This window comes from Talpa occidentalis, unplaced genomic scaffold (genome assembly GCF_014898055.3).
Source record: "Talpa occidentalis isolate TD23 unplaced genomic scaffold, MPIMG_talOcc4v2.1, whole genome shotgun sequence".
Taxonomy (NCBI): domain Eukaryota; kingdom Metazoa; phylum Chordata; class Mammalia; order Eulipotyphla; family Talpidae; genus Talpa; species Talpa occidentalis.
In genome coordinates, this window is record NW_026555331.1 from 83,519,348 (window position 1) to 83,546,140 (window position 26,793).

Sequence of the window (26,793 nt, forward strand, 5' to 3'; positions counted from 1 at the left end):
GTTCCGCTCAGCAGTGTTCTTAGTCTGTCTGCCTGTTCTGCTCCCTCTCTGTCACTGGTGAATCCTCTCATTCTCCCGAGCCTCTGGCCTGTACCCCAGCTTTTGTATAAATAAATAAATCTTTTTCCTAAAAAAAAAAAAAAGGAAGAAAATGAAATATTTTTTTAAAAAAGAGAAAAAATATGTACAGTTAGTACATGAGAGAAAATCAAAATACAATATAGAAAAGGATAATTGTTGGGCCAGACAGTACAGTTCTCTTGAGCCTCTTATGTATCTTCACATCTTGCTGGGTGTGCCGGGTGTGCCAAAACTTGACAACAGTTTTGCCAGGGCCATCTCTCAGGATTTATGTTGCTAGTAACCTGTGGACAAGGAGCAACCTTACCAAAAACACACTAGATTCTTTATACTCAGTGTTCTTCAGCTGCATCACAAACACTCTGCGTGCTTGCCATCATCCATCCATTGCTCCTGTGGAACAAGGTGAGCTAACACAAATGCATCGATGTTAATTCTGTGTATTGTGCCAGGAGTGATGAAGTCCCTTGCCTCTGACCCACAAGTCTTAGGTTTTTTGTCAGCATCCATGAAACTGTGACAGGCTAACTTAATGGTTTGTAAGTAGGGAACAATTCCATTCAACAAGAAGAATGGAATACTTACAGAGACATGGTTTTCTGGAAGAAGGATGGTGGACCAGGTTTGAGAATATAAGATATCCTGGCATCTACCTGGTAATGAATGCTGTCATCCAAGTGATAGACAAGGAGTAGGAGAGTAGAGATTTCCACTGTCCTACCTGTTACTCTACAGGAGTTGAACTAATGTTTAGAGGCTTAGAGATAAGAGGTAGAATACTACCTGCTGTCCAAATGGTGCCTTGGTTGTTGCAGACAGGCTGAGAAAGGAATATTTTCATTTAGGGTCAACAAATCCTGTGATCCTGTCAGAAAGCTGTGTGACTGAAATTGCTAGATCAAGGAATCCCCAAAACAAATATCAGCAGTATGACCCTTGCTTTTGATTGAGAGCTTTCAGTGCACCAAAAAATATTAGAAGTTCATAAGGTTGAACTACAAGCTGTCCCTGATCATATACAAAAGAGAATGCAGGGCCTCCCTGGTGGCGCAGGCTGTGAAGCTGTCCGCAGCCTCTGCAGTGCCAGTTCGATCCCCGTCAGCCTTGGAGAAACCCACATGGCAAGCGGACCTCTCCTGTCTCGCCCACTGCTCCCCTCAGCAGTGTATTTCGTCTGTCTGCCTGTTCTGGTCCCCACTCTGTCTCTGGTGAATCCTCTCACCCGCGCTTCTGGCCTGTGCCCCGCCTCTTGTATAAATAAAATAAATCTTAAAAAAAAAAAGAGAGAGAATGCAAAGTCTTGCCTAAAAATACAGAGCAGGTCATTGTTATAACCCTAATTCCAGACTTAGCCAGCAATGAGGACAAAATGCTGGGTGTAGGAGTGACAGAAGACCCTAAAGACCACAGGGCAAAACATGGCCATGTGCTGGGATTAAAAAGAAACTCCTGGGACCTGGTTTCCTGGATCCTAACACCCTGGGAGAGATAGCTATGCTAGTACTCAGAAATTGACTCTGGCTAAAGAAAAACGGCCAGCAATTAAGTTTTGTCTTCATGGTCTAGCCTCCTCTACCTCATGGAGTCCACCCCTGGGTTGGCTGATAAGGTGATCTGGTATCCATTGTCATCTGCTGTATAGCTCCTAACTTCAATATATTTTAGATTCCTCATTTGAGAACAAGGCATTCAGTAGCAGAAAAGGGGAGTGTTGTCTGCGGGTGGCCCATAGTGTGTAATGTAGCTTTCAAGTCTGAATATCTACTGTAATTGATAGGTTATATGCCTCTACATCCATGTCTCATAATCTGTCAGTAGGAGTTCTCTATTCAGGGATGCCTTATGCAGAGAAATGATGGTGAGGATATAAATTTGTCCCCAACCTGCCTTCCTATCCCCTTTCCAGTGGTCCAACAGAAACAATAGAGGAACCCCAGAGGAAGAAAGTGAAATCACTCCTTAAAGACTTAATGGTAGCAGAGTACTCGAGCCGTTTTCCTGCTCGACTTTGCCACCTACCTCACACAAACCCCAAGTACGTCCATTTTGGAGAAAGCCAACTATTAACCTATTACTATTGCAAGTGAATGCCTGACTCGTGGAGGCCTTCTGACTCACAGGTATGAAATCTTCACCTTGGGGTGGGGTGGGCCAGCTGGAATTGAAGAATTAACAAGGGCCCAAAAACCTTGCAAGTCAAATAGAAATGGTATATTTAAGAGTCTAGCTAGCTTGGCCATAGTGTAAATACCTCAATTTTATATGAAAAATTAGTAGCTGCCCCTCTGGGGGCTAATTTTTTCACAGTTCCACTGAGCAGTTCCTGGCTTAGAGGACATCTTAGTTCACAGAAGTCGTTGCACTCCTGGATATTTGTCATGGAGAAGTGAAAACGTATGTCTACTTAAAAACCCATAAAATTGTTCTAGCAGCTTTATTAGCACAAAAACTTGGATCCACCAAAATGGCCTGTAAATGGTGAATGGTTAACAGGTATGTCTGCGCAATGGAATCCTAAGCTCAGGAATAGGAGAACAAACAATTGACACCTTCCAACAACTTGATTTGAAGGGCATCATGCTGAATTTAAAAAGCCAATCTCAAAATGTCTTCTGTGTGTTTCCATTTATAAAGCACTTTGGGGGAAAAAATAGCAATGGAAACAAATTGGTGGTTCCCAGAATTTAGGGGTGGAGGGGGCAATGTGTGTCTGTGTGTGTGTGTGTGTGTGTGTGTGTCTATAAGAGGGTAGTGCAAGGGACAATTTGTGGTGATGGAATAGTCTATCTTACCTGCAGTGGTGGCTATATAAATCTGCACATGATAACAACCATATAGGACTATACATAAATATTGTATACATACGTCAGTTCCCTGGTTTTGATATGTAAGGACTAACCATTGGAGGAACTGGAGAAAGTGTACATAAGGTCTGTCTGTTATCTTTGCACTTCCTGAGAATTTATATTCCAAATAAAAAGTTTTTTTTAAAAAAGGCCGCATTTGGCATGTCAGTTGTGTTTGCTATCCTTCCTTTAGGGCAATAATCAATTAAATGTTATCTTAATACATTATAAGCAGTCAACATTGCTGTCACCTGGGACCAATGAAGATATTCATTTGTTTTGAGGATGGGTTTTTTAAATGTTTACTACTGTGTTTTTTTTTTTTTACTGAGATAAAATTATTTTTAATTTTTTTTTTGACCCTAATAAGTCCTGGAATTTTATTCCCCTAATAAGTCCTGGAATTTGCTGAGTCAAATGTCTGCTGTCTTTCAAGTTGCCCTCAGACTCAAAAAGCAATTACTTCTACAAAGGGCAATTCCTGATAATAGATTAACCTAGTTACCCCCAACATAAGTTTGAGATGCCCAGTGTGGGAGAGAACTTTGCTGGAGAAAGAAAACACAAGAGTCTACAGAATTCAAATTAAAAACTATAATGCCCAAGGGGAAAAATGTTGGGAGTTTCATAAAACAAAGAAACAGACAAAACTGTACCAGCAAAAACACTCCTAGAATTCTGACTACAGAATTGAGGCCACCAACAACAGGAAGAGGGTGTGGGTAGGAAAGTGGGGAAAGAGCCCAGTGGTCTATGGTAGAGGACTATGGATTCCTTGGGGGTGAGTGTGATGTGGTAATGTACATTTGAAAAAGTGTGAACATATTCCCTTGTCCTAATTAAACTACCCCATGATCACAAACTGTCCCTTGTGTTACCCCTTTTATAGATGCATACACACTGCCTTCCCCCCACCATCCCTAAATTCTGGGAATCACTAATTTGTTTCCATCTCTATTTAAAACATAAGCCTTCACTCCCTGTCCTCTCTGCTCATTTTCCTTAACTTATCTCAATAAAGGCTGCCACACTTGAATATTCCAGCCCTCTCTAGTTAGGAGAAAAGGTTTGCACCTTTTCAGATAAATTCAAATTCCAGACCCTATTACTGACCTAAAGTTCCCTGTTACCTCTAGGCACCTCTCAGACTGCATCTTTCCAATTGGTTGTACTTAAGATAATAAAAGGGCAAGCCCATGCTGTTCATGGGCTCAACTTGAATAATTTAAGACTTACATCACCACCACTAAGAGTTTTAGAATTGCACTTTGAAGGTTCAATTCACTCAAAATTTGCCTCTACTGACTAGTTTCCTTTAGAGAACAAAAACATTCTGAAGCAATTGCTAGGTTAGAAAAGAATTGTGGAAAAACTAACGTAAATGTCTGGTCCCAGAAGAAAGCAGACATGTGAGCAAATTGTTTTGCCCAGTCAGGATTCACTTCCATTCTATATTAAGACTACCTTACAATTAACTTGAGATCTCTTGAAAACCAAGACTAACCTCCCTGCAAAGAATCAAACTCCCCTCCCCAATAAGCTTTCTATTCCAACAGTCTTGATTTTTCAGTATGAGTGTTTTTATTTTATTCTGTCTAATTTGCATTACCAAACCATCAAAAACTAGCCCAAGTCTAAATCTCTGGCCAATTACTTCATTTCAGGTTGATGATAAAAAAAATTATTCTGTCATAATTCCAAGTCATCACAGATTTATAATTCTCTGTTGTTTGAAATTTCCCAAAAGTGGAACTTTTGTTCTTGATTGTAGCAATTTTGAGAAGCTCATTCACCTATTCATTGTCTTATTTCCTCTTGTAGTTTTAACAAAGGAGGAAAGAGTACCCTAATGCTCTATGACTGACTCAGGCATCCAGATGAAATCTCTTCTTGCATTCCCTAAACCCTAATTTCCCAGCAGAGGCTCTGTAGACTCCATGTCCTCGCTCTTTCTTTTCCTTAACTTCATCTCAAAAGAGGCTGCCACACTTCAATATTCCAGTCCTTCTCTCCAGTTTTGGGAGAAAAGGGCTCTTGGCCTTCCCCTTCTCTCCCCCAATTTTACCTTCATTTTTCTTCTGCCTTTAAACATGCCCATGTTTTCTCTTATCCTAGAAATTCGGGAGAGGGAGGAGGTGGAAAAAGGGAGAGGGAGGGAGGATAATGCTGCTCATTCTCTTCTAGAACTGAAAGAACCAGACTTCTTTTGGTGACTAACTTCTTCCACAAAACCAATCCTGCCTCCATGAAGTCTGGACTCCCAATTCCCTGCCCCTCAAATCCACTATGTTGGCTTTTAGTTTTATTTGCCTTGAAACATCATATAATACATGCTCAAGGGCCTGGGATCTTATAATCCTAAGTGAATTCACCAATACCTTCCTGAAGATCTTTGCTGCCTCCATAATTAATGTTCTCTCTTCCTATTTTGACCACAGCCTTTTCTCCTTCCATTTCCTAGTATGTACATGTTCAGTCTCTGGGCTCTCCTTTTTCCCCCTCATTCCTAACAATTTCATCTGAGCTCACATCCTAATTCTGATCCCAGTTCTTTAGTTTTAGTTCTGAGTTCCAGCTCTCCAAACAGCCAAGTTAACACTTCCTTTTTCCAAATAATTCAAAATACCTCAACCTATGCCTATCACCTTGCCTTATAGCTCCCCAAGTCATTTTCTCCTTAAAAGGGTCCAATTTAGTAAAGACAGTGACAGTAAACTACGGGTCATTCTAAATTTCCCTGAGTTGCAGGTCCATCCAGACATCAACGCCTATGAATACCTTTGTCCATGATCTTGATCATGTGTGATTAATTGTGCCATATTTATCATCCTAGTTCTGTCCTTCAATGCCTTAAATGTATGTTATTGCATTATTCCTTATAGGACCTTTCTCTTCCTAAAATCTCACTTATCCATCCTGATTCACCCACCATGATCAAATTTTGCTAAAGCCATGCCTTCACCGTGATATGGCAACCAAAACCTTTTATACACCTAAAAGATAAAGTTCAAAATCCTGAGCCTGAAAGTTGAGATCATTCATTGTCTAACACAGCCACACATAATTTTTTCTCTGTTGCACTTTTCCCTGGTCTACCTGAAGGACACCAGGCATGGACCCGCTTTGTGCCATTGTTCATTCTGCAGGCATGACATATTCTTCCTACTGGGAGAAGAACCAGAGACTGGCTGACCAACACTTAATTCAAAACAGGTAAGGTAAGAATGTAGATCCATTTGGGTGGAATTGAAAGTGTAATCTTTTGTATCTCTGTGAAAATCTTCCTCATCAAGCATCTCACCCCAATAAGATGTGAGACTCAAGAAGAGATGGAAATCTTCCAGTCTATGACCTTCAGTAATTAAATCAAACTTATTTTGTAAGATATGTATAAAACAAAGTCAGTGCAAAGTCAGTGTGGGACTTCTTAATGATTAAAGGGGTATGGGTTTCAGTTTTGCAAGTAGAAAGAAAGGATTGCTCAATAATGTACTTAATACTACATAGCTGTATACTTACAAAGGTTAAGATGGTCAATTTTATATTATTTTTAAATACTATGGAATGTCAATGGAAGCCATTTGTCCCAATCAGAGGATTGTCTCTGAGGTAAACCCAGAATATTGGTGGGATGGTGACAATAGCACCTGAGTCCTTGCTATACACTCATTCCATTAATCTTCTCTAAGCCCCACTAGGCAGATACTATTCTCTCTAGTTTAACTCTGGAGTCTAGGGGAAAAAAATCAGAGTATTTTGATATATTGTATTATTTAAAAATAGATGCCAAATTTCACACAGAATGTCTAAATCAAGAGGAAAAAAGGAAATACAGGTTTCTATAATCAATTTTATTCATATAGAGAGATGTTTATGGCTTTATATAGTATCTATAAAACTTCAACAAAGTAATGGGCATCTTATAAATGTTTGCAAGTATGTAATTATTTACTCATCTTTTGAATTTATAAAAATCAGAATTGTCCCCCAGAATATATTGCAATATTATAATGAAACTAAAGCTATAATAGCTACAGCTACCATCTACGAACTAAATGTTTGGTTTCATTTTTTGACAAAACTATTCTAAAATATTTTTTCAATAAAAGGGCTTATAAAATGGTAACCTCTGCATGGCTGGACCTGATATTTCACAGGCCTCCATCCCTCCCTCTCTTCAACATGAGCCAGTCTTGGCCGTGTAACTACCGTGCTAGTCCAATCAGTTGCAAAATAAAAAGGAAAAGGTTGATTATGTCCAAGTAGATGTTCAGGGCAGCGAAAATGTACTCTTCAGGGTTCAGGTCAGAATGATGGTGGCGCCCTCCCACCATGAGCTGTATATCCATCACCAAGTACTTAAAGAAAAGAAAGGAGGATTAGCTACTTAAAATGGTACATTTTTATCAAAATAAGTGTCCTAAATTATCCAGAAAAAAAAATTTAATGTCAATAAATACATTGCAGAAAGTCAGTTTGTAAGTGTCTATGTGATTTTTACAGCCTCAACTGTTCACCATGTTCCTGAGTTTGTGCACTATTAAAGCAAGTCTTTTGTACTCCTGAAGCTGGGGAACTAAGCTTGTGAGCCTTCTTGTGCTTTGTCCAAGTCCAGAAGGCTTTGTGCCTGTAGTCAATGATGTGGACAAGGTAGGCAGATTGAACAGAGAAACAATAAAATGCCTCATATTTGTATTTTTCCTACATGTTCTCACTGAAAAAAAATTTAAAATAAGATGTGTCCCTAACATTTAGATTCTTACATAGCATTAATTCTGAATTTTTGGCGCTTCGGGTGATAGCATTTTCCAAATCTTGACATTGGAGTAGCTTTGTGATGATGTCAGTGTATCCAAAATAGAATGAAGTGAAGATGGGATGTATCTTTGGTTAAATAACCCTCAACGTAAACATTTTAACTCAGCTGCAATAGGTAAAATTGTGAGCTCCTAAAATATCAGAACAAGAAATCAGAGAGCCGACGCATCCTTGTGTTTGTTGCAAAGTGAGCAAACCTGGCAATGAGAGCACAGTAGGAGAAAGAGAGAACAAGCAGCTCCTCACCTTATTTATGGTTACGTTATGGAGAATTCTTCGATTTTAATGAGCCTTTAAAATGACCCATTTTAGAACTATATATTTGAGGTGGAAAACCAGTGCTACTGGATTTTAAAACTTAACCATAATAGTATCACAATAGTGTGGTGTTGGTAAAGCACTAACAAATAGATCAATGTAACAAAATAGAACTGTTAACTGTCTTTTGAAGTCTTTCAGAATTTATGCACGCGCTCTTTTTTCCTTTTTTTTTTTTTTAAACAAGTGTAGTCAGGCAATATAGATCGGAAATAAACCCACATAAATATCGTCAACAGATCTTTAACAAAGAAGCAGGGGCAATACAATGGAGGATAGATAGTCTTCTCAACAAATGGTGCTGAAATAACTGGACATCCACATGCAAAAAATTAAGACACAGATCTTACATTCTTCATAAAAATCAACTCAAAATAGATTATAGACTTAAAGTTAAGACTAAAATGAGCTGAAGATAATACAGGAAAAAATATAGATGACATTGGTTATGGTGATGAATTTTTAGATAAGACATCCAAGAGATGATCCGTAAAAGAAATAATGGGTAAACTGAACCTCATTCAAATTAAAGGCAGATTCTGCTCTGTGAAAGACAATGTCAAGAGATTAAAAAGACAAGCCACAAATTGGGAGAAAATATATGCAAAAGACCCATCTGATAAAGGAATGTTACCCTAAATATACCCCCCAAAAAACCTTAAAACTCAACAAGAAGAAAACAATCTGATTTTTTAAAGAGTCAAAGAACTTAACAGATGCTATACCAGTGACAAACAAGCATATGAAAAGATGCTCTACACCATATATGAGGACATGCAAATTAAAATAACAAGCTACTACAGCATGCCTATTAGAATGGCCAAAATCTGGAATACTGACAACACCAAATACTAGTAAGGATATGGAGCAATAGGAAGACTCATTTAGTGCTAGTGGAAATCAAAATGGTACAACTACTTGGGACCACAATCTGGCATTTTCTTATAAAACTAAATATGATCAAGCAAGCATGCTCCTCGGTATTTACTCAGTGGAGTTCAAAACTTATGTCCACACAAAAATCTGTATAAGGCTGTTTATAGGTGCTTGATTCATAATTGCCAAAACTTAGGAGCAAACAAGATGCCCTTCAGCAGTGACTGGATAAGCAAATTGGTACATCCAGACAGTGGAATACTATTCAACCCTGAAAATAAATCAGCTATCAAGCCCTGAAAAGGCATAAGAGTCTTAAGTGTGTATTAAGTGAAGAAAGCCAATCTGAAAAGGCTACTATAGGATTATGATTTATAAGACATTCTGGAAAAGGCAAAATTTGGAAACTAAAAAGATCAGTGGTTACCGGGAGTTGGGGGAGGGGCCAATCATAAGAGCACAAAGGACTTCTAGAGCAATTAAAATACTCAATATGTTGTTATAACGGAATAGTCCTTAATACATTTAGCCAGTCATAAAATGTAAATTACCTATAGTGAATCCTAATATAAACTATGCATTTGGGTCATTATGATGGATCAATGCATGTTCATCAGTTGTAGCAAATGTACCAGTTGGTGAGTGATGTTGACAAAGAGGAGGCCCTCCATGTATGGGGGCAGGAGGTATAATTGTGAACCTAAATTTTTTCTAAATTTTTTGGTCTTCATTTAAAAAAATGGAGGAGGAGAAATAAAAGAAGGAGAAAAAGGAAAGTGGAGCAGGAGGGAAATGGGGGAAGTAAGTTGTCTGGAGTACTTTTCAGTGAATTATTGATTCCACTTGCCTCCAGGTCTAACTTAAGGGCTAAGGGGCTTCTTCAGTGCATGTATCATAGTCTTAGTAAAAGAGAGGGAGAAATGAACTTACAAGTGAGAAGAGCACAGTTCCAAGTCCAGCATAAATAAGGTGCAACCACTGAAAAAAGAAACAAGTGTATAACTGGAACAGGATTTAGTTAGGTTACTGAGTTAGAAAAGGGCCCAAATATTAAGAAAGCTCAAATCTGTGCGTGAATTTTATCTTGAACATGGTAAACAGTACCCACTTAATACCATTCAGCAAGATGAAAACTAGCTTTGCATGTGCCAAATAATATTCATCAAGTAAGTGCTAAACACCTCATGCATGGTAGGGCCAGTAGAATGTACTAGGTATGTTTCACTTTTTGCCCCATCCATATGCCTGTCTAGAAAATCTGCCATACTCTCAGCTCTTGGAACACGTAGATAACTCTGGTGACATAATGACCCTCACACATCCTAGCTAGAGCTGATTGACGAGAGGTGGAAAACACCTACTTCAATAGCAGTGAATATCTTGAGTGGCCAGGAGTCTTATATGTGAGAGGAGTTAAGCAGGGATGGATGCACCTGACTAGTCAGAAATATATTCTCGGGATGAGGGATCCAGGCAGCGAGGCTTCTGTATCAGTAGCTAGTGCTGGAGCTGGTGCTGCACAAGCAGAGGTGACCAATCAACTCAGCTCCAAAGGGAAAGGTGGGTTTCCCATTCCTGTGAATCCTGACTCTTCTTCCCCAGAAGAAACCAGGGTTTTGTGTCTAGTAGGAAATACAGTTTCTTAACTGCACTTAAGAGGTGTGGTAAAGGCCTATGGCACCCACCTGATATTTGTATTATTAATACCAATATTTATCAATAATGATAAATGGAGAGCTGTGGCCTTTGAAGACCTTTTAACCTGTGGCACAGCTTTGTAATGTCATTGAGTTTATCTCTAATATAGCCTCCCAAGCTATACACCTGTGTAGCATACATACACCGAAACCACTCCGGGCAGAACTTCTGATTACATGCCTCAAGATCATTTCACAAGTCTACTTATTCCCAAAGAAACTCTTCAATTCAGCAATAGGACCAAGCTGGCCTTGAGGTGTTAGCCAAATGATCACAGGCCCCAGGCCAGTCCTCAGTGGACCTGGCCTTCTGGAGGGTCTCCACAGAGGAGCCACTCACAGAGCATGGGGAGAACCACACCTCTGCCTTTCCACACTCCCTCCAGTCTCAGTCCATGGGTAGTGCAATGGGGTGGAAAGAGCATGGGCACTGGAATGTCACAATTCTGGCTTTGATCTCACGCCTTCCACTTACACCCTGTGTGAACTTGGATGAGTTGTTTCATTTCTCTGAGCCTGGTTTTTTCTTATCTATAAAATAGGTAAGATATGTACTTTTCAGGAATGTGAGAATGTGATGCCTATGTGAAAAACACATGGGCCTAAGTCTGGTATGCAGTAAGAGGTCAATGAATATTTTAAAATGATGAGGATAAGGAAAAGAAAAAGAAGGGGCTTCAGTTAAAAAATAAGTTGTCCCTTGTAAGTTGCTGTTGGGAAGGTGAGAACAAGCCCATCTCCACTCTCTCACTTCAGATAAGCAGCATCCATTTTTGGTGGACTCTTACTTGGCCTGCATATAGATACATCCCAAGGTCCTCTTAGGGAATGACAGTTGGCATCTAGGGTAGGAGCTCAATTTTCAGGTTCCTCCCAAACATACCAGTGTGGCAGGCCTCACGGACCTCATGCTGCCGGGAATGGAGTGTGACTGACCAAGAGCTCTGGCAGCTCTGTTCTGCAATTCACTGCAGTTTGCTCCTGGGTCATGTTTCCACTTCCCTATCATTTGCCGGGAGCAGCTGGGCCCTTCCTGGGACAAAGGGGATCACTGTGATGTAATAATGTCTTCGAGTTTGTGATGGTCTACTTTAGCTCAAGCACTCCCTGATGGCCTTGCTGAACCTTCCTTAGAAAACACCATACCCACCTGGCCTGACCTTCCTTCCTTCCCCTTCCCTAGGAGTCAGATATGCTACCCTGGCCTGCCAATTATTCTAGTCAGCTTCTTCCTCTCCCCAGGTCCCACTATCCCCAGCTTTACCCATTTAAAGTCCTGGAACATTTCACCCATTTTGGTGTTTTATTCTTATGCAGACTCACATAAGCCAGCACTTCACCCTTTATTTCTAACAATTCTTTGAGTTTTCCAAATGAGATAAGCACTTACATATGTTTGTATGAAGAGTAAGAGAATTCCATAGATAACAAGTACACAGAGTAAAACGAACAGTGCTCCATTTAGCAAGGTGAAATCCCACTGAGGAAAAATAAACAGAAAAAAAAAAATCTCAAATTATCACCCATATGGATTTTCAGGAAGCTGAGAGATATAGCTTATAATCCATGGACAGAAATCATCTAATTTCCTGATAATAAACCCTGGCCAATTCTGAGAATTATGGAAATCCATTAGAATCCACTACTGAAAAATGCTACCTAAAAAGAGTTATATTGTTTGGGACTTGCTTCAGGAGGGAGATAAGGGTAGGAGTGTGGATGAAATAATAGGAACTATGAGTTAATAAATTTTGAAACTGGGAAAGGAGTACATGGAGATTCAACATGCTATTCTATTTTTGTATTTATATGAAATATCCCCTAATAAAAAGTATATAAGTAGGATATAAATTTGTTCATAATTGTTCATATTTTTAAAAGCAAGTGTGCATGGAATAAATTAATGAAATAAACCAATGTTAACTGGATACATCTTTCACACACACACAACATATATTGGCAAAAAATGTATGTATAACAGCCTTTCAAAAACTATTGGGTGATTCTTTTGTAATTTTGAAATTTATTAAAATGCCTTTACATTTATTTTTATAAATAAGTGACCAAATCAGGCTGGGCTAAATAAGGTTTTTTTTAAGTTTTGATAAGATTTGACTATCTAGTAGATTTTTTTGTGTCTCTCATACTTCTTTCTTTTTCCACCAGGTAAAGACTAAAATTCTGCATCTGTATAATAACTTTCTTAAGATGAATGCCAACCAATTTAGACAACATACTCCTTCCTGGGTAAGTTACTAAACTAACTAAAGTAAGTCTTTCATTTACTAAAGGAAGGTAAATGGGCAGAACTGAAGGAAAGGGTTGCTGAAAATATCAAATCTAGGAGCATCTGATCACTGCAGAGATTATGACTTATAGCTAAAGTGGGATAGTCCTGAGCTACATGATGTTCTGTGGGAAATCTTTGCACACCTGCGCTCTGGTTTAAAAAAAAAAAAAAGTATAACTTTTTATTCAGGGTAGTGTCATAAAACTAAGCTAGAACTAGGAAAATTGTTACTGCTCCTTGGCCCAAATGGCAGAGGAAGGAAGCCCAGGAGTTTCCACTGAGTTGAATATCTGAGACAGGCAGCAAATTTGATTAAAGAACACAGGTGACTATCCCAAGAGGAATCTGTTGTGGGGAAGCCATAGGAATAAGTATTCCTACTTCTCTCCTGTCTCCCTCTAGTCTCTATCAGGGGCTACTCAAAGGCACAACCCCATGGGAAGCCAGAAGGGAAGGAGGCCATGGGGCTGAGGCCACAGCAGAGAACAAGAGGGAGGAGGAAGAAGGAGGGATCAGGAAGGGCAAAGGAATGTCTCCCCACACCCCCTGTGAAAGAAACCTGTCTCAGTGATACTTACTTTTGTTTGAAGAGCAAACAAAGTGAGCAATAATGTCACCAGAGCTGTTGCTGCTGTTGCCCACAGCACTTCATTGACCTCATAGAAACTAAAACCAGAGACTGTGATTACTGTTCACATACATTCAAAGGAAAGGACACCCCAAAAAGAGAATGTGTACAAAGACTTACACTGATACGGCTCCTAGCAGCATACCTTGCAGCACTGTCTAAAAACAAAATTCACAGCAAATCAGAAACCTGACTCCTGAAGCCCAGAATGCAGAGGTGGTAATTTGAGCTCTGTGCATTTTGGCAGGGTCCAGTGAGCAAGAGAGAATCGCACAACCTACCTGCACAAAACTGCAGGTGGCTGATTATGGGAAAGGAATAGTAAAACTGAACAGTTCCATAATATCCTCCCTAAGACTGACAAGGAAAAGTTCCTTTTATTAGTAAAAATTTCTTAGAACACCACAGTAACTCAACATGTTTAGTGAATTAAACATGTATTAATTAGGTATGTGAAATCAAGGTTAAAGGTCCATTGGTAGACCACATGGGTATTAAATGAGGGCATCACACAGAATCTTAACATTTCATCACAGGCAGAATATACTCTTTCTATTAATATTTTACCAACAGTTTCATTTCCACAGTGCTCAGGTAAGAATAAAATACTTCAAACCATAGAAATGTGATGAAAATTGAGGCCTTCTCAGTACCAGGGGAGGGGCCAGAGGGCCCTAACCTACAGCTCCTGGAGGTGCACCTGTGGGCACCCCCACGACTTGGGATATAATAGGCCCCCAATTGTCCAAATGGACCCAATATTGGGGCAGAGTGGGAGAGAGGCTGAGAGCCAGCAGGCAGTCGAACTGGAGGATAAGATCCAAAAAGTTAATGAGGATGTGCCCAAGCCCACTGTCAGGGTTCAGGACAGTGGGCAAAGCCACATGGGAACTTCAGTGAGCAGTGGCTACAAGGCCTGAGGACATCCCACAGCTGGAAGGACTCTGTCAGAAGCAAATCCAAAGACTCGGCTGATCTCTGGTGTACAGCTAAAATCAGGAAAGAAACCTTCTGTTTCAGGAAGTAAAACTGAGTGCACAATTTACTTAGAGAGCGAGGACTGCAAGAGGGGCTTGAACTTCTCCATCTGGCCAACAATAAATGGTACTGGAGACTGAAAAAGAACAGGAGTTCCCAGAGTACTGGGTTGCCTCTCTCAATTTCTCAAACCTAATCCTCTGCTTTATTACACTTAGCAAAGTAGACTGTCTTTCTTTCCATTGGGTGTCAAAAGAGTGTAACTCTTTTTTGCACATGATTTTTCATAATATGCTTCTTCCGACCTTCCTCTCTAAATTAACTTTCTATTTGTGCTTGCTCAGTTGCTTCATATATCTCCATCTTAACAGCACTGAAAGAAGTGTTTGAATATGTGTGTGTGTGTGTGTGTGTGTGTGTGTGTGTGTGAGAGAGAGAGAGACAGAGAGAGAGAGAGGATGAATATGAGAAAATGCGTGGGAAAGGGAATGATTTCAAGATGGAAACCACTGCAGTTTTCTAAGGAGTAAGAGTGTGAGTAACAAGAGGCCTTAGAAGGCCAACCTGCCGATGACTTCAAGAGCTTATAACATGCAGGGGGACCTAAATTCTATGAGACAAAAGCAATCTTCAGCATGTATTTTTTCTCCCCACGCCCCCACCCCACAACTCCTTTTCTGAAATAGTTTTCTCCTTGTATTCCCTAACACTTGAGTAAGACATTAAGTCTAGAAACCGTAACTATTTGCCTCTCTATAATATTTCTTTTCTTAAGATGCTAATTGCTTTGGGAGCATCAGCAGAATCTCAGAGTGAGACCAAGAGTTTTGACACCAAGAGTTTTGATCTCTTCTTGTAATAAACAGTAAAATCACTGGTAAATTTAAAATAAGAAATTTCTGAAAAAATATTCCCCACACCATCACCTCTGTCCCAGGATTCCCAATATCTTTCTATGTCTGCTGTTTAACTCTACCCCATCTTGAGGGTTATAGGTACTACCAATAAGGGAACTGAAGAAACCCACCTGCTCACCCACTTGCTTACCTGGGCAATGGACAGGTATCAAAACCAGCTAAGAAAGGCCCCAGAATGCTCTGGTGCTGAAAAAAATTCCCAAATGTAGGCATCTTCAGCCTTGAGAGGAAGATGCTTTTCCCAACATGTACTCACACTGGATGCTGAGAATCTCACCACTGGCCATGTGTCTTTGATTGTTTTCACCACTAGGAGGTGCAGGTCCAAATCTAGACCCATCATGCTCAAGTACAGAGGTTTTGTGCACTTGCCTAAGCACTGACTTTCCATTTCTTCCCTTAGTTTCCCTTCAATCAAATTTCCTCATCACTTTATCTTACCTTCTTAGACTATGTGTATAAATTACCTAAAATCTGATCTGGAACCAGGAGGAATAAATCAAAGAAATCTTCACATGAAAGGGGTCATTGGTACCCAGGAGGAAAAGCAAACTCCCAAAAGAATCATTAGCTGACACACTTAATCAACAAGCCTGGTCTGTGTTTTCCCAAGAGAACCAAATGCTTATTATCATGAGCTTCAGAGAACCCCCGCCACAGGGAGGCAAGAGGTTTTGTCTGACTGGGAAGAGGGAAAAAGAATGATTCTTGGATGCTTCTGAGTCCCTGACTTTCTAGGTAGTTAACCTGTGGATTGGGATGGGGGTAAAATGACAGAAATCCAGATTTTATTCAGGTTTATAAAATCTAGGGGCTCCGGGTATCTGCTGAGGACTGGTGAGATCCTGTAGTTCCTGGGGGCAACACAGAAAGGAACTGACAGCAGGAAGGGAGTCACGCAGCTTTCTGTGGCAAGAGCGGCTCTGATTGCCAGGCAAAATAAAGCCACGGCCAGGCCTTGGAATGGGAGCCCCACACCGAGGTGTTAGCGAATTGGGAACAAGACCATGCATAAATGAGATGAGTCAAAGATGAGAAACCCCCCCAGAATTGAAATGCAAGGATGGGGGGATAAAGAGAATATTGACTGAGACAAATTCTGCTTCCAGTGAGACTTGAAATAAAAATAAATGTTATAAAGAAAATTGCATTTTTTGCACATGAGTTTGCAAATTAAATGTGGAACCCAGTCTCCATAACCAAATGTTTGTTGTACCAAACAGAGGTCCAGGGAGAGTCAGGTTATCTGTTCCTAAGACGTGGCCCAGAAGCCAAGAGGGGATTTCCCAGGGTGGCCTCTCTGAGGCAAATCTGCCTAAAGAAAGGAGTATCCCAGGGCTCCCAAATTAAAAGAGTGTGGATACTATCTCACTTTTTTATGCTATCTTTACTTTTTTGCAACCAGAATTCAGCCAAGAGAACCTGTCCAAAATAATATCTGTATTATTCCACAGGAATATTATCCACAGTAAAAGGAATAAATTCACTTCCTTTTGAAATACATGTCAGATGTGAGCAACAATGAGTGCTAGGAAAAGTTTACTTACAAATAATCCCAGGAGAATGTAATTTGCAGGCACCTGACGACGTAGTTTGCCACAGCAAGCAAGTATAATAAGTATAACAAAAAATGCTGGCCTGAGGATAATTTAAAACCATGTGTTATTTGATTCCAGTGACTATATAATATAATACATTATTAGTAGATGATAGTTAATCATTATGTAATATCTTTGTAAGTATTTATAAAGTAAATAAAACATTACTTTTACTGTTTTATTTTTCAAAAACTTTTAAAACTGTTCTTATTGTCATCTATAGACACAGCTTATGGATTCTTCTCTTAAAATTTTTGTTTTGAAAAAAATCAAATATTTGGGAATAAATCTAACAAAAGAGATAAAAGAGCTGTACAAAGAAAACTATAAAACACTGTTAAAAGAAATAGAAGAAGACACAAAGAAATGGAAAGACATCCCCTGCTCATGGATTGGAAGAATTAACATCATCAAAATGGCCATCCTACCAAAAGCAGTATACAGATTCAATGCTATTCCAATAAAAATTTCAATGACATTCTTCAAAGAAATAGAATAATTATTGATGAAATTCATATGGAATCACCAAAAACCCCAAATAGCCAAAGCTCTTCTGAAAAAAAAAAAGAAGGGAATGGAGGCATCACACTCCCAGACTTCAAACTATACTACAAAGCCATAATCATCAAAACTGCATGATATTGGAACAAGAACAGACACACAAGAACAGACACATAGAAAACCCAGAAATAAACCCACAGATTTATGGTCAACTAGTATTTGACAAAGGAGCAAAGAATATGCACTGGAGCAAAGAAAGTTTGTTCAATAAATGGTGCTGGGAAAACTGGGTCGCTACATGCAAAAGAATGAAGCTTGACCACTACCTCACACCATGCACAAAAACCAACTCAAAATGGATTAAAGAACTAGACATAAGACCTGAACCATAAAATACATAGAAGAAAATATAGGCGAAACACTACATGACATGCACATCAAAGACATCTTTACAGACACATCATCCAAAGCAGTGAAAGTGAAGGCAAAGATAAACAGCTGGGACTACATCAAATTAAAGAGCTTCTGCACAGCAAAAGAGACAATAACCAAAACAAAGAGAAACCCCACCGACAGGGAGAACATTTTTGCACACAACACTAACAATAAAGGACTAATCACAAAAATCTACAAAGAGCTGATGAGACTCAACAAAAACAAAGAAAATAATCCAGTCAAAAAATGGGCAGAAGAGCTAAAAAGAAACTTCTCTGAAGAAATGCAAATGGCCAACCGGCATATGAAAAAATGTTCAACATCACTTGTAATCAGGGAAATGCAAATCAAAACTCCAATGAGATACCATCTGACACCAGTGAGAATGGCACATATTCAAAAAACTATCAACAACAAATGTTGGCAAGGTTGTGGAGAAAAAGGAACTCTCCTACACTGCTGGGGGGAGTGCAAACTGGTCCAACCACTATGGAGAGCTGTGTGGAGATTTCTGGACCTACTAAACATAGAGCTTCCATATGATCCAGCAGTCCCACTCCTAGGTATTTACCCAAAGGACACCGAAACAGTAATTCCAAAGGGCACCTGCACCCCTATGTTTATAGCAGCACTATTTACAATAGCTAAGCTATGGAAGCAACCCAAATGCCCAAAAATAGATGACTGGATCAAGAAGATGTGGTACATATACACAATGGAATATTACTCAGCATTCAAAAAAGATAAACACATGCAATTTGCAGCAACATGGATGGAGCTAGAAGGGATCATGCTCAGTGAAATAAGTCAGAAAGAAAAAGAAAAATACCGGATGGTCTCACTCATAGCAGGAATTTAGAAAACCTAAATAAGAGACCAGGAAAAAGACTAATCAATACAAAGTAAAAATCAAAATCAACAAGCAACTATAAACCAGAGACACTCTACGGGGGTGGAGTGGGGGAGGGGCGGGGAAAGGAAGGACTGGAGTCAAAATAAGGGGGGTGGGGTGCAATTGTATGGGGAATATAACCAAAATGAAAATGCATATATTGTGCAAAGATGTAAGAATTATATAAAATAAAATATTTAAATTAGTAAAAATAAAATAAAATAAAATAAAATTTTTGTTTTGAATCAGAAAGACCAGAAACAACAAATGTTAGTGAGGAGGTGGAAAATAGGAGCCCTCGTGCACATTGGTGGGAATGTAGACTGTCTGGACCCTATGGAAAACAGTATGGATGTTTCTCAAAATGTTAAAAACAGATTTACCATATGACCCAGCAATTCCACTCCTAGGGATCTACTAAAAAAAATATAAATACACTAATTTGAAGGGATATTTGCACTCATGTGTTCATTGCAGCATTATTTACAACAGCCAAGTTAAAGAAACAACCTAAGCGCCCAAAGATAGATCAGTGGATTAGGAAAATATGGTGTCTACTCAGTGGTATATATAGTTAGTTCCTGAAGATCACTCATTTGCTTATTTTCACTTTTCTTGCTATAATTTTTGCATTTCAAGGATGTTATACATTCACCTAAATTTTAATAGGTAAAGGAATCAATAACCAGTAGAAAAATCACTTCTTATTAAATCCACTAATACTTACAAGAGTGCATAGGTGAACCAGGCATTCACACTCACCCAATTTCTTAAAGTCTTCCTGGTTAAAAAAAATTAGCATAAGTTTGCACAGTAAGTACTTTATTTTGCTAATATACTATTTTTTTAAAAGATTTATTTATTTATACAAGCACTGGGTACAGTCAGAAGCGCGGGAGGGTGAGAGAATTCACCAGAGCCAGAGGGGAGAGCAGAGCAGGCAGACTGACAAAATACAATGCTGAGGGGAGCAGCGGGCAGCAAGAGGGGGCAGCAGAAGAAGTCTGCGCACCATGTGGGACTCTTGCCCAGGGGCCGGGAATTGAACCCGGCACTGCAGAGGCTGCGGGCAGCTTCGCAACCCAGCGCTCAACCACTGCACCACCAGGGAGGCCCACTAACTAATATACTATTTAAGTAGAAGTAAAACAATCTCATGAGAAGAAAGGGAGAAAACCCTAAATAATTGATAATGTTAGATGGGGAAGAAAACAATAAAACATATGACAAGATCTTGCTTCATAAAATAGACTCATAAAAAGATAGTTATAATAAGTCGTTAGTCATGTTTACATAAATGCAAATGTCCCAGTGAAGTTTTAAAAACTTAGTTTTTTAAAAAAAAACACTGCGATTGATATGTGTACAAAACAAACGACATAAACTTCTCATATATTGATAGAAATTTTCATGGAATGTGTTTAAAACAGAGATGGCCCATAGTCCCTGAATAATTTAACAGTATTCCACCCTCCAAAATCTCCATAATCTCACCTTTCCCCTTTAATTCAGTTTTATCTGTGGAAATAGCTCGGAGAAATATAAAAAAAGAAAACAGTACCCAAAATACAAACAAAAAAAGTTCTTGGCTTAGGAAATTGAAGTAAAATTCTAGAAATCTACCAACACCTGTAGGAGTTGCCTCAGAAAAACAAAATATAGAAATCTTATATCCTATAAATGATTAAGAAAAATAGATAATTTTAGTGATCAAAAAGTAGAACTAATTCAACAGGAAATTATGTGAAAAGCTGAATATTTAATTTATATCAGTAATAAAACTTACCAGAAAATAAACGTGCTGGTGATTGTCCCAGTGATCATCAACTGGACTGACAGGATGAGGAACACTTTTGTAATGAAATCTGAAGAGACATAGGTATTTTTAGAACATAATATTCAAAACTAAAACTATAAATGTAATTACCTAATTTTGATACTTGATGGGAGAAATTTTTCCTCTGATTTTTTGAGGATGGAAAAGGGAGTGAAACAGTGTAATAGCAAAAAATACAGCCCTGCAGAACTTTTGGAACAGACATTAGAGGCATTTTATTTGGAGAGCTGAGTGCTTATTCTTGGAAGGTTCCAAAATTTAAAGACAAACTCAGGGATTTCATTCCTTATGTATAGCCCATCCTGCTTATGACCAAAAGTGACCTGCAAGTCATGGAATGTCACAGGCCCATTTTTAGAGATCCAGCTATGCCACTGTGATGCCCAGGAACTGCTGGTGAAGAGGCCATGCCACTGTGATGCCCAGGAACTGCTGATAAAGAGGCCATTTATCCCTCTGGTGATGAACTTGGGCTGCAGGAACTATGCAGAATGTTTCCATCACTTTTCTTTCAGACTACCTACCTTTAGAATTCCCTTCCCTTTTACTTGTGCAGAAAACGAGATAACCAGATGAAATATAAAGACCGAGAAGATGGCATGCAGAGTGTAGAGTATGTTGGCATCTTGTGCCTACCTCCTACTGCCCAGTTTTTCTTGGGGCCCTCTGACAATGGTGCTGGTAATGACTATTTTTTGTGGTTTTGTCCCATCTTCAAGTGGGAAAGAAAAGAAATAATATTGCTTAAAGTTGACTTATAGAATCATCAATTGTGTGCTTTTGCTGGGTGGTTTCTGTGCCTAGAAAGTGTTACAAGAAATGGGACTGAGCTATTCTTTTCCTCGATAGCACTTTTATCCTTTTGTGTACTATATACTTTTTAAAAAGTGAGGAAGGGGGGGTTGCAATTGTATGGGGAATATAAAAATAAAATTTATTATAAAAAAAAAAAGTGAGGAAGGACCTCTGCCCTCCAGGAGAGAGAGATTCAAATAACTAACTGTGACAGAGGTGAGACAGTTTCATATGTTGTTTCCATTACAAACCCCTTAAACCTCATTTTCTCAGCTGTAAAACAGAACCACAATTTATTTATGGGGTGCTATAAAGACTAAATGCAATAATGTTCCCTTTGCACAGGGTGCCCAGCTTCCTCACTACCCACCCCAAATTTTGTTATAGTTGCATGGGACCAACTGGAAAGCTACAGATAGAGTGGCCAACTGGAAAGCTACGGATACACGTGGGTCCATGCATGTAACTGGAAGTACTTAGGTTTGGTTACTGGGAAAGTCTGTGGAGAGAAAAAAAAAGCACAAATCTTTTCCTTAAGCCAGAGATTTTAGTGTTCTGTTACTCACAGCTGAAAATATTTGCTAACTTACACAGAATACCTAGATCATTGAATTAATATTCTTTAAGTGAACACTATGGCATCATCTTGAATGTAGGTAAGAACATTCCACAATCAATGACTAATTCCTATTTCCTGTGAAAACCATAAGGACATCCACTGCAATGGTGAAAGGAGACTCAGCAGAAGTAAATAAAGGAATAAAGGAATAAAGGTGGAATAAAGGTCAATTATTCACCAAATGTGTTTATTATCAATTTCTACATGCCCTGGACAACTTGGGAGCTTTTTACTACAGCAAGCCCTGCATCATGTGTCATGGTAAAGCATAACTGGGAAAAACTGACAGAAAAATTAAATCTGAAAAATCTGAAAAATCTCTCTGTGGAAAGACTTTAAGAAAACGTTTGCTTTTCTCTTCTAAAAAAAACCCCAAAAAGTTGCTTTCTTTGTTCTCACCTCTACGGACAGTTGAATTTACGAATGGATGGCTAATGATGTCTTCTTGAGTGGTGTCCTCTGAAATTTGTACCACATACACATTTGCTTGCTCACTAGTCATTGCATGTGGCTTCTCATGAGGATTTTTTGGCTCAGGTGAAGGTGAGGTTTTGTAGGGCTGACTAGCTTGGCTCTGGGTATTGTGATCCGCTGCTTTCCGAACCAGCTGTTGATGATCTCCACAGCTAAAGTCTATTGGTTCAACTACTTCCAAGTCCATTTTCCTGGAGGGGAACAATTGTTATTCATTTCCTTTATGATCACACCACTACAACTTTAGTATACTTTATAACATTCCAATGGTTTTTTTCTTAACTTTAACTCCCTGGTTCAGAACTTACCAAATCAATGGTTAGAAAATATTTGCTGAATCAGTGATGAGCAAATAATTTCAAGATGAGGCCTACACAGTAAAAACTTTCATTCTGTTATAAAACTAATATTTTTATAAACTCATTCAACATGCAGTTAATAAGCTCACTCTTATGTACCAAGTGTGAAGCTGCCCCAGTCAACTCTGCCCTCAAAAAGCTTACAGGTTAGAAGAGAAGATAATCAAATATCAATCATACAAAAGGCAACGTAAGCAGAGCCAGGGAAAAAGGAGGATGATGTAACAGTCCCTAATGAAGTCTGGAGGAAGAAGTTCTAGAGAAAATGAGAATTAAGCCAAGGCTAAAAGATGAGTAAGAATTAGTAATGTGAAGAGGTGGAGGGAGGTTTCCTGTGCAGAGGAATCAGCTGGAACAAGGCTGAAAGAAGGAGAGAAGACAGAACACAGAAACTGAAAATTCATGTGACCAGAACAGGGAATTCCATGAGTGAGAATAGAAGGAGGTTAGACAGAAGGGTAGTGGGACAGGTCATTGGGGGCCTGGAATCCACGTTCATCATGAAGGCCTTGACTTGAGGGGCAGAATAGAAAAGTTACCTAAAGATACCCACATACTAATTCTTGGAACCTGTAAATATGTTACTTTGCATGGCAAGAGGAATATAAGAGGCAGGCAAGAGGATCATAAAGAAAGAAATGTGACAACAGAAGTAGAGGTCAAAGTGACATGGTTGTTATCATTGAAGACAGAGGCAGGAACCATGAGCCAAGGAATACAGGTAGCCTCTAGAATTTAGAACAACCAAGGAAATGTTCCTTTCCCCCAGGCGTCTAAAAAGGAATGCAGTCCTGCTAACACCTTGATTTTAACCCAGTGAAACTAATTTTGGAATTCTGACTTCCAATACTGTTAGATAATAAATGTGTGTTGTTTAAGGAATTAAGTTTGTAGTAATTGTTACAACAGAAATAAATAACTAATACAATGGAGAATCACTGAAGGTTTCCAGCAGAGGCCTGGCACTCTAATAACCAGAAAGATCACCCTGGGCACAGTGTAAATAATGGGCCAGAGTTGGACATCCCTGTTGGCGCAGGGGTTAAAGTCTCAGCATTATCAAGCTATTCGCCAGCCACGCAGGATCAGTTTGATCCCCCTGGCAAGGTAGCTGACCCATATGGTGCAGCAGACCTCTCCTTTCTCCCCCCGCTGCTCCCCTCATCAGTGTATTTCAGTAAAACTGCCTATTCTGCTCCCCACTCTGTCTCTGGTGAACACTCTCACAGTGCCCCCTGCACTGCTGACCTATACCCTGTTCTTGTATGCATAAATAAATAAATCTTAAAAAAAAAAAAAAAAGAATGAGCCCAAGTAAGCAAAAAGAGTTAAAATCCAGGTAAGAAATTATAATGGACTTTGCCACAGTACTTTACAGCAGAACACAGTTCTTAGAAAACTTGTAATAAATGGTCCCCAAAATGGCAAAAACAGAGATGCCCACGGTAAGGGTTTTCACTTCATGGGGACATGAAAACTTAGGAAAGCCCCTGCTGCTGGCCTACTGTCCCACAAAAAGAGTCATGCAAAGATGCATACTTTACCATGCAGAGATGGCAAAGGCTCAATCTGAAGACCAACCAGGAATGGCGTAAATAGAAAGTCTGAACAAAATAGCATGCTCTTAGAGAAGCAGGCCCACTTTTGTAAATATGTCCTCTCTCCTCAAATTAATCCCTAAGTATTAAAAAATTCATTGGGATTTTTTTAGTACTTGAAAATGTAACTCTGAAGTTTATTAGAAAGAGTAAATGCATGAGAAATGAAGAAAACTATTGAAAGAAAAGGATCATGGGGGAAGTGGTGATTTATCAGAAATATCAGAATTCAAGACATCATAAAGCTAGATAATTAAAAATGTGTCGCTAGCATAGCAATAGTTAAATGGATCCATGAAATCAATGGAAGGCATTCAAGAAACAGACATACAGATATGAGAATTTAATATTGATAAAAGTGGTATTTTAAATTTTGTCCTATGGTGTTGGAACAATTAGCTATACTTGGAAAACATCTCATACAAAAATGCATTCTGTCCAAATTAAAGATATCATCATAAATAATAATAGTCATAGATATTCCATAAGAAAATACCAAGGAATATTTGTATAAGTCTTTGTAAAAATACCATAAAAAACACTTAACAGATTTGGAGTACAGAAACACTTTAAATGTCACTACAAAAAGATACAAATAAGTCTGAAATGCAAATTGTGACTATAAAATTTGTGAAATTTACTATATTATAAGAACTTTTTAACAAGGAGAAGATGGGCAACTCAATAAAAAGATGTGGAAAGAACATAAATATGCAATTCACACAGGAAATTTAAAGTCAATAAGTTTAACATATGATAATCCACAAATAACCAAAGAATTATAAGTGAAAGTGAAAATTGCCTAGCAAAAAAGAAAACGATAATTCTCAGAGTTGCAAGAATATAGAGAAATGGATGACCGAGGTCCATACTATGACTTTTGGGGCCCCACACACATTTGCTGTCAAAGAAATCTGACTGCATTAGTATAAAATACATAATCCAGTATGGCTTCATTGGATAATTATATTCATTAATTACATAAAATATTAAATATAAAAATATATTTATTAATATTATTTACTCATTTTAAAAGAAAATGTTTTCATGACCCCTAAAATTATCATGGTCCCTAAGCAATGTAGCCTGTCCATCCTATGGCCAAGTCAACCCTGAGAACCTCACAGGAGTTGGCAGATATGTAGACATTGTTGGGTGAATAATTTGGCATAACTATCAATAAGAATAAGGAAGATCATTACATTAGTCATTATTTGTTAACTGCAAAAAAATTGTCTAAATATTATCTAAATGGGCCTCCACGGTGGCGCAGCAGTTGAGCGCTGGGTTGCGAAGCTGCCCGCAGCCTCTGCAGCGCCGGTTCGATCCAAGGCTGCTCCCCGGCCACCAGAGAAGGGTCCCGCATGGCGCGCAGACCTCTCCTGCCGCCCGCTGCTCCCCTCAGCAGTGTACTTTGGTCCTTCTGCCTGCTCTGCTCCCCTCTCTGGCTCTGGTGAATTCTCTCACCCTCCCGCGCTTCTGACTGTACCCAGTGCTTGTATAAATAAATAAATAAATCTTTAAAAAATAAATAAATAAATATTATCTAAATGTCTAAAATATCATCTAACTATCTAAAATATTATCTAAATATCTAACATTAGGGAGAATGGTTAAATTAATTTTGGCAGGAAAAGGCAGATACATATAAACCGATGTGGTAAGTTTACAGAACAAAAGTTCGTATTTGAATTAAAAGAGTCAAGTTAGGCAATAACATTCAGTAAGATGATGTTAAAGTTCTGTATTTCCAGAGATTGGAAAGATATATACTACACACTATTAATAAGATTATCTCTAACAAACCAGAGTTGAAGAATGCCCTCCAAATTGTATGAATCTTTATAATGAGCATTTACTATTTATCTATCTTTAAAAGGATTTACATTTTGGAGAGGAAAGAAAGATTTCTCTTTTTGATGAAGTCTGGAGCTCCCTTAGGGATATCAGTCTTCGCACACAGCTGAGAAGTATGAAAGATGCTCAGATAACCAAATTGGTTTCTTCCCCAGCTGTCCTGTAAAACAGAAGGGCGATAGGCAGCAAGATTTTCTCAAAACCAAACAAATGAAAGACAAAGGCAGCTTAGTTTTCCTCATGAAATTACATTTGACTGCTGCCTGAATCACAAAATGAGGCTTTCACCGGGTCCTCAAAAAGCCTTCTGACTCCTAATCCAGCAGTCATCCAAAGGACAGACAGGCACTTCAACTGAGAAGCAAAGTTCTGAGCGACA

General features: G+C 38.9%; 1 protein-coding gene and 1 long non-coding RNA gene across 2 annotated transcripts; one reads left to right on the plus strand and one right to left on the minus strand.

The window, feature by feature from the left end:
- The first annotated feature begins 381 nt into the window (after positions 1-381).
- On the plus strand, positions 382-17,354 carry LOC119242069 (uncharacterized). Its single transcript, XR_005124419.2, has 5 exons — positions 382-2,201; positions 6,030-6,140; positions 7,431-7,577; positions 12,803-12,883; positions 17,271-17,354. It is a non-coding gene; the product is annotated as an uncharacterized LOC119242069 (long non-coding RNA).
- Positions 6,743-26,793, minus strand: LOC119242039 (protein lifeguard 1-like). Its single transcript, XM_037507806.2, has 11 exons — positions 26,665-26,793; positions 26,444-26,574; positions 22,526-22,791; positions 20,662-20,740; positions 19,603-19,656; positions 16,997-17,087; positions 13,675-13,712; positions 13,505-13,592; positions 12,027-12,116; positions 9,870-9,917; positions 6,743-7,285 (listed from the first exon to the last, which is right to left on the minus strand). Coding segments are annotated over exons 2-11 (909 nt in total). The 5' UTR covers positions 26,446-26,574; positions 26,665-26,793; the 3' UTR covers positions 6,743-7,132.

Bases quoted from the DNA above. Each gene is read 5' to 3' on its own strand.
- LOC119242039 (XM_037507806.2), bottom strand. The intron at 13,713-16,996 runs GTAAGTAAACTT...TTTTGTTTTTAG, and splicing joins ACATTCTCCTGGGATTATTT to ACAGTGCTGCAAGGTATGCT. The intron at 7,286-9,869 runs GTAAGTTCATTT...CTTTTCTTTAAG, and splicing joins GAACTGTGCTCTTCTCACTT to TACTTGGTGATGGATATACA.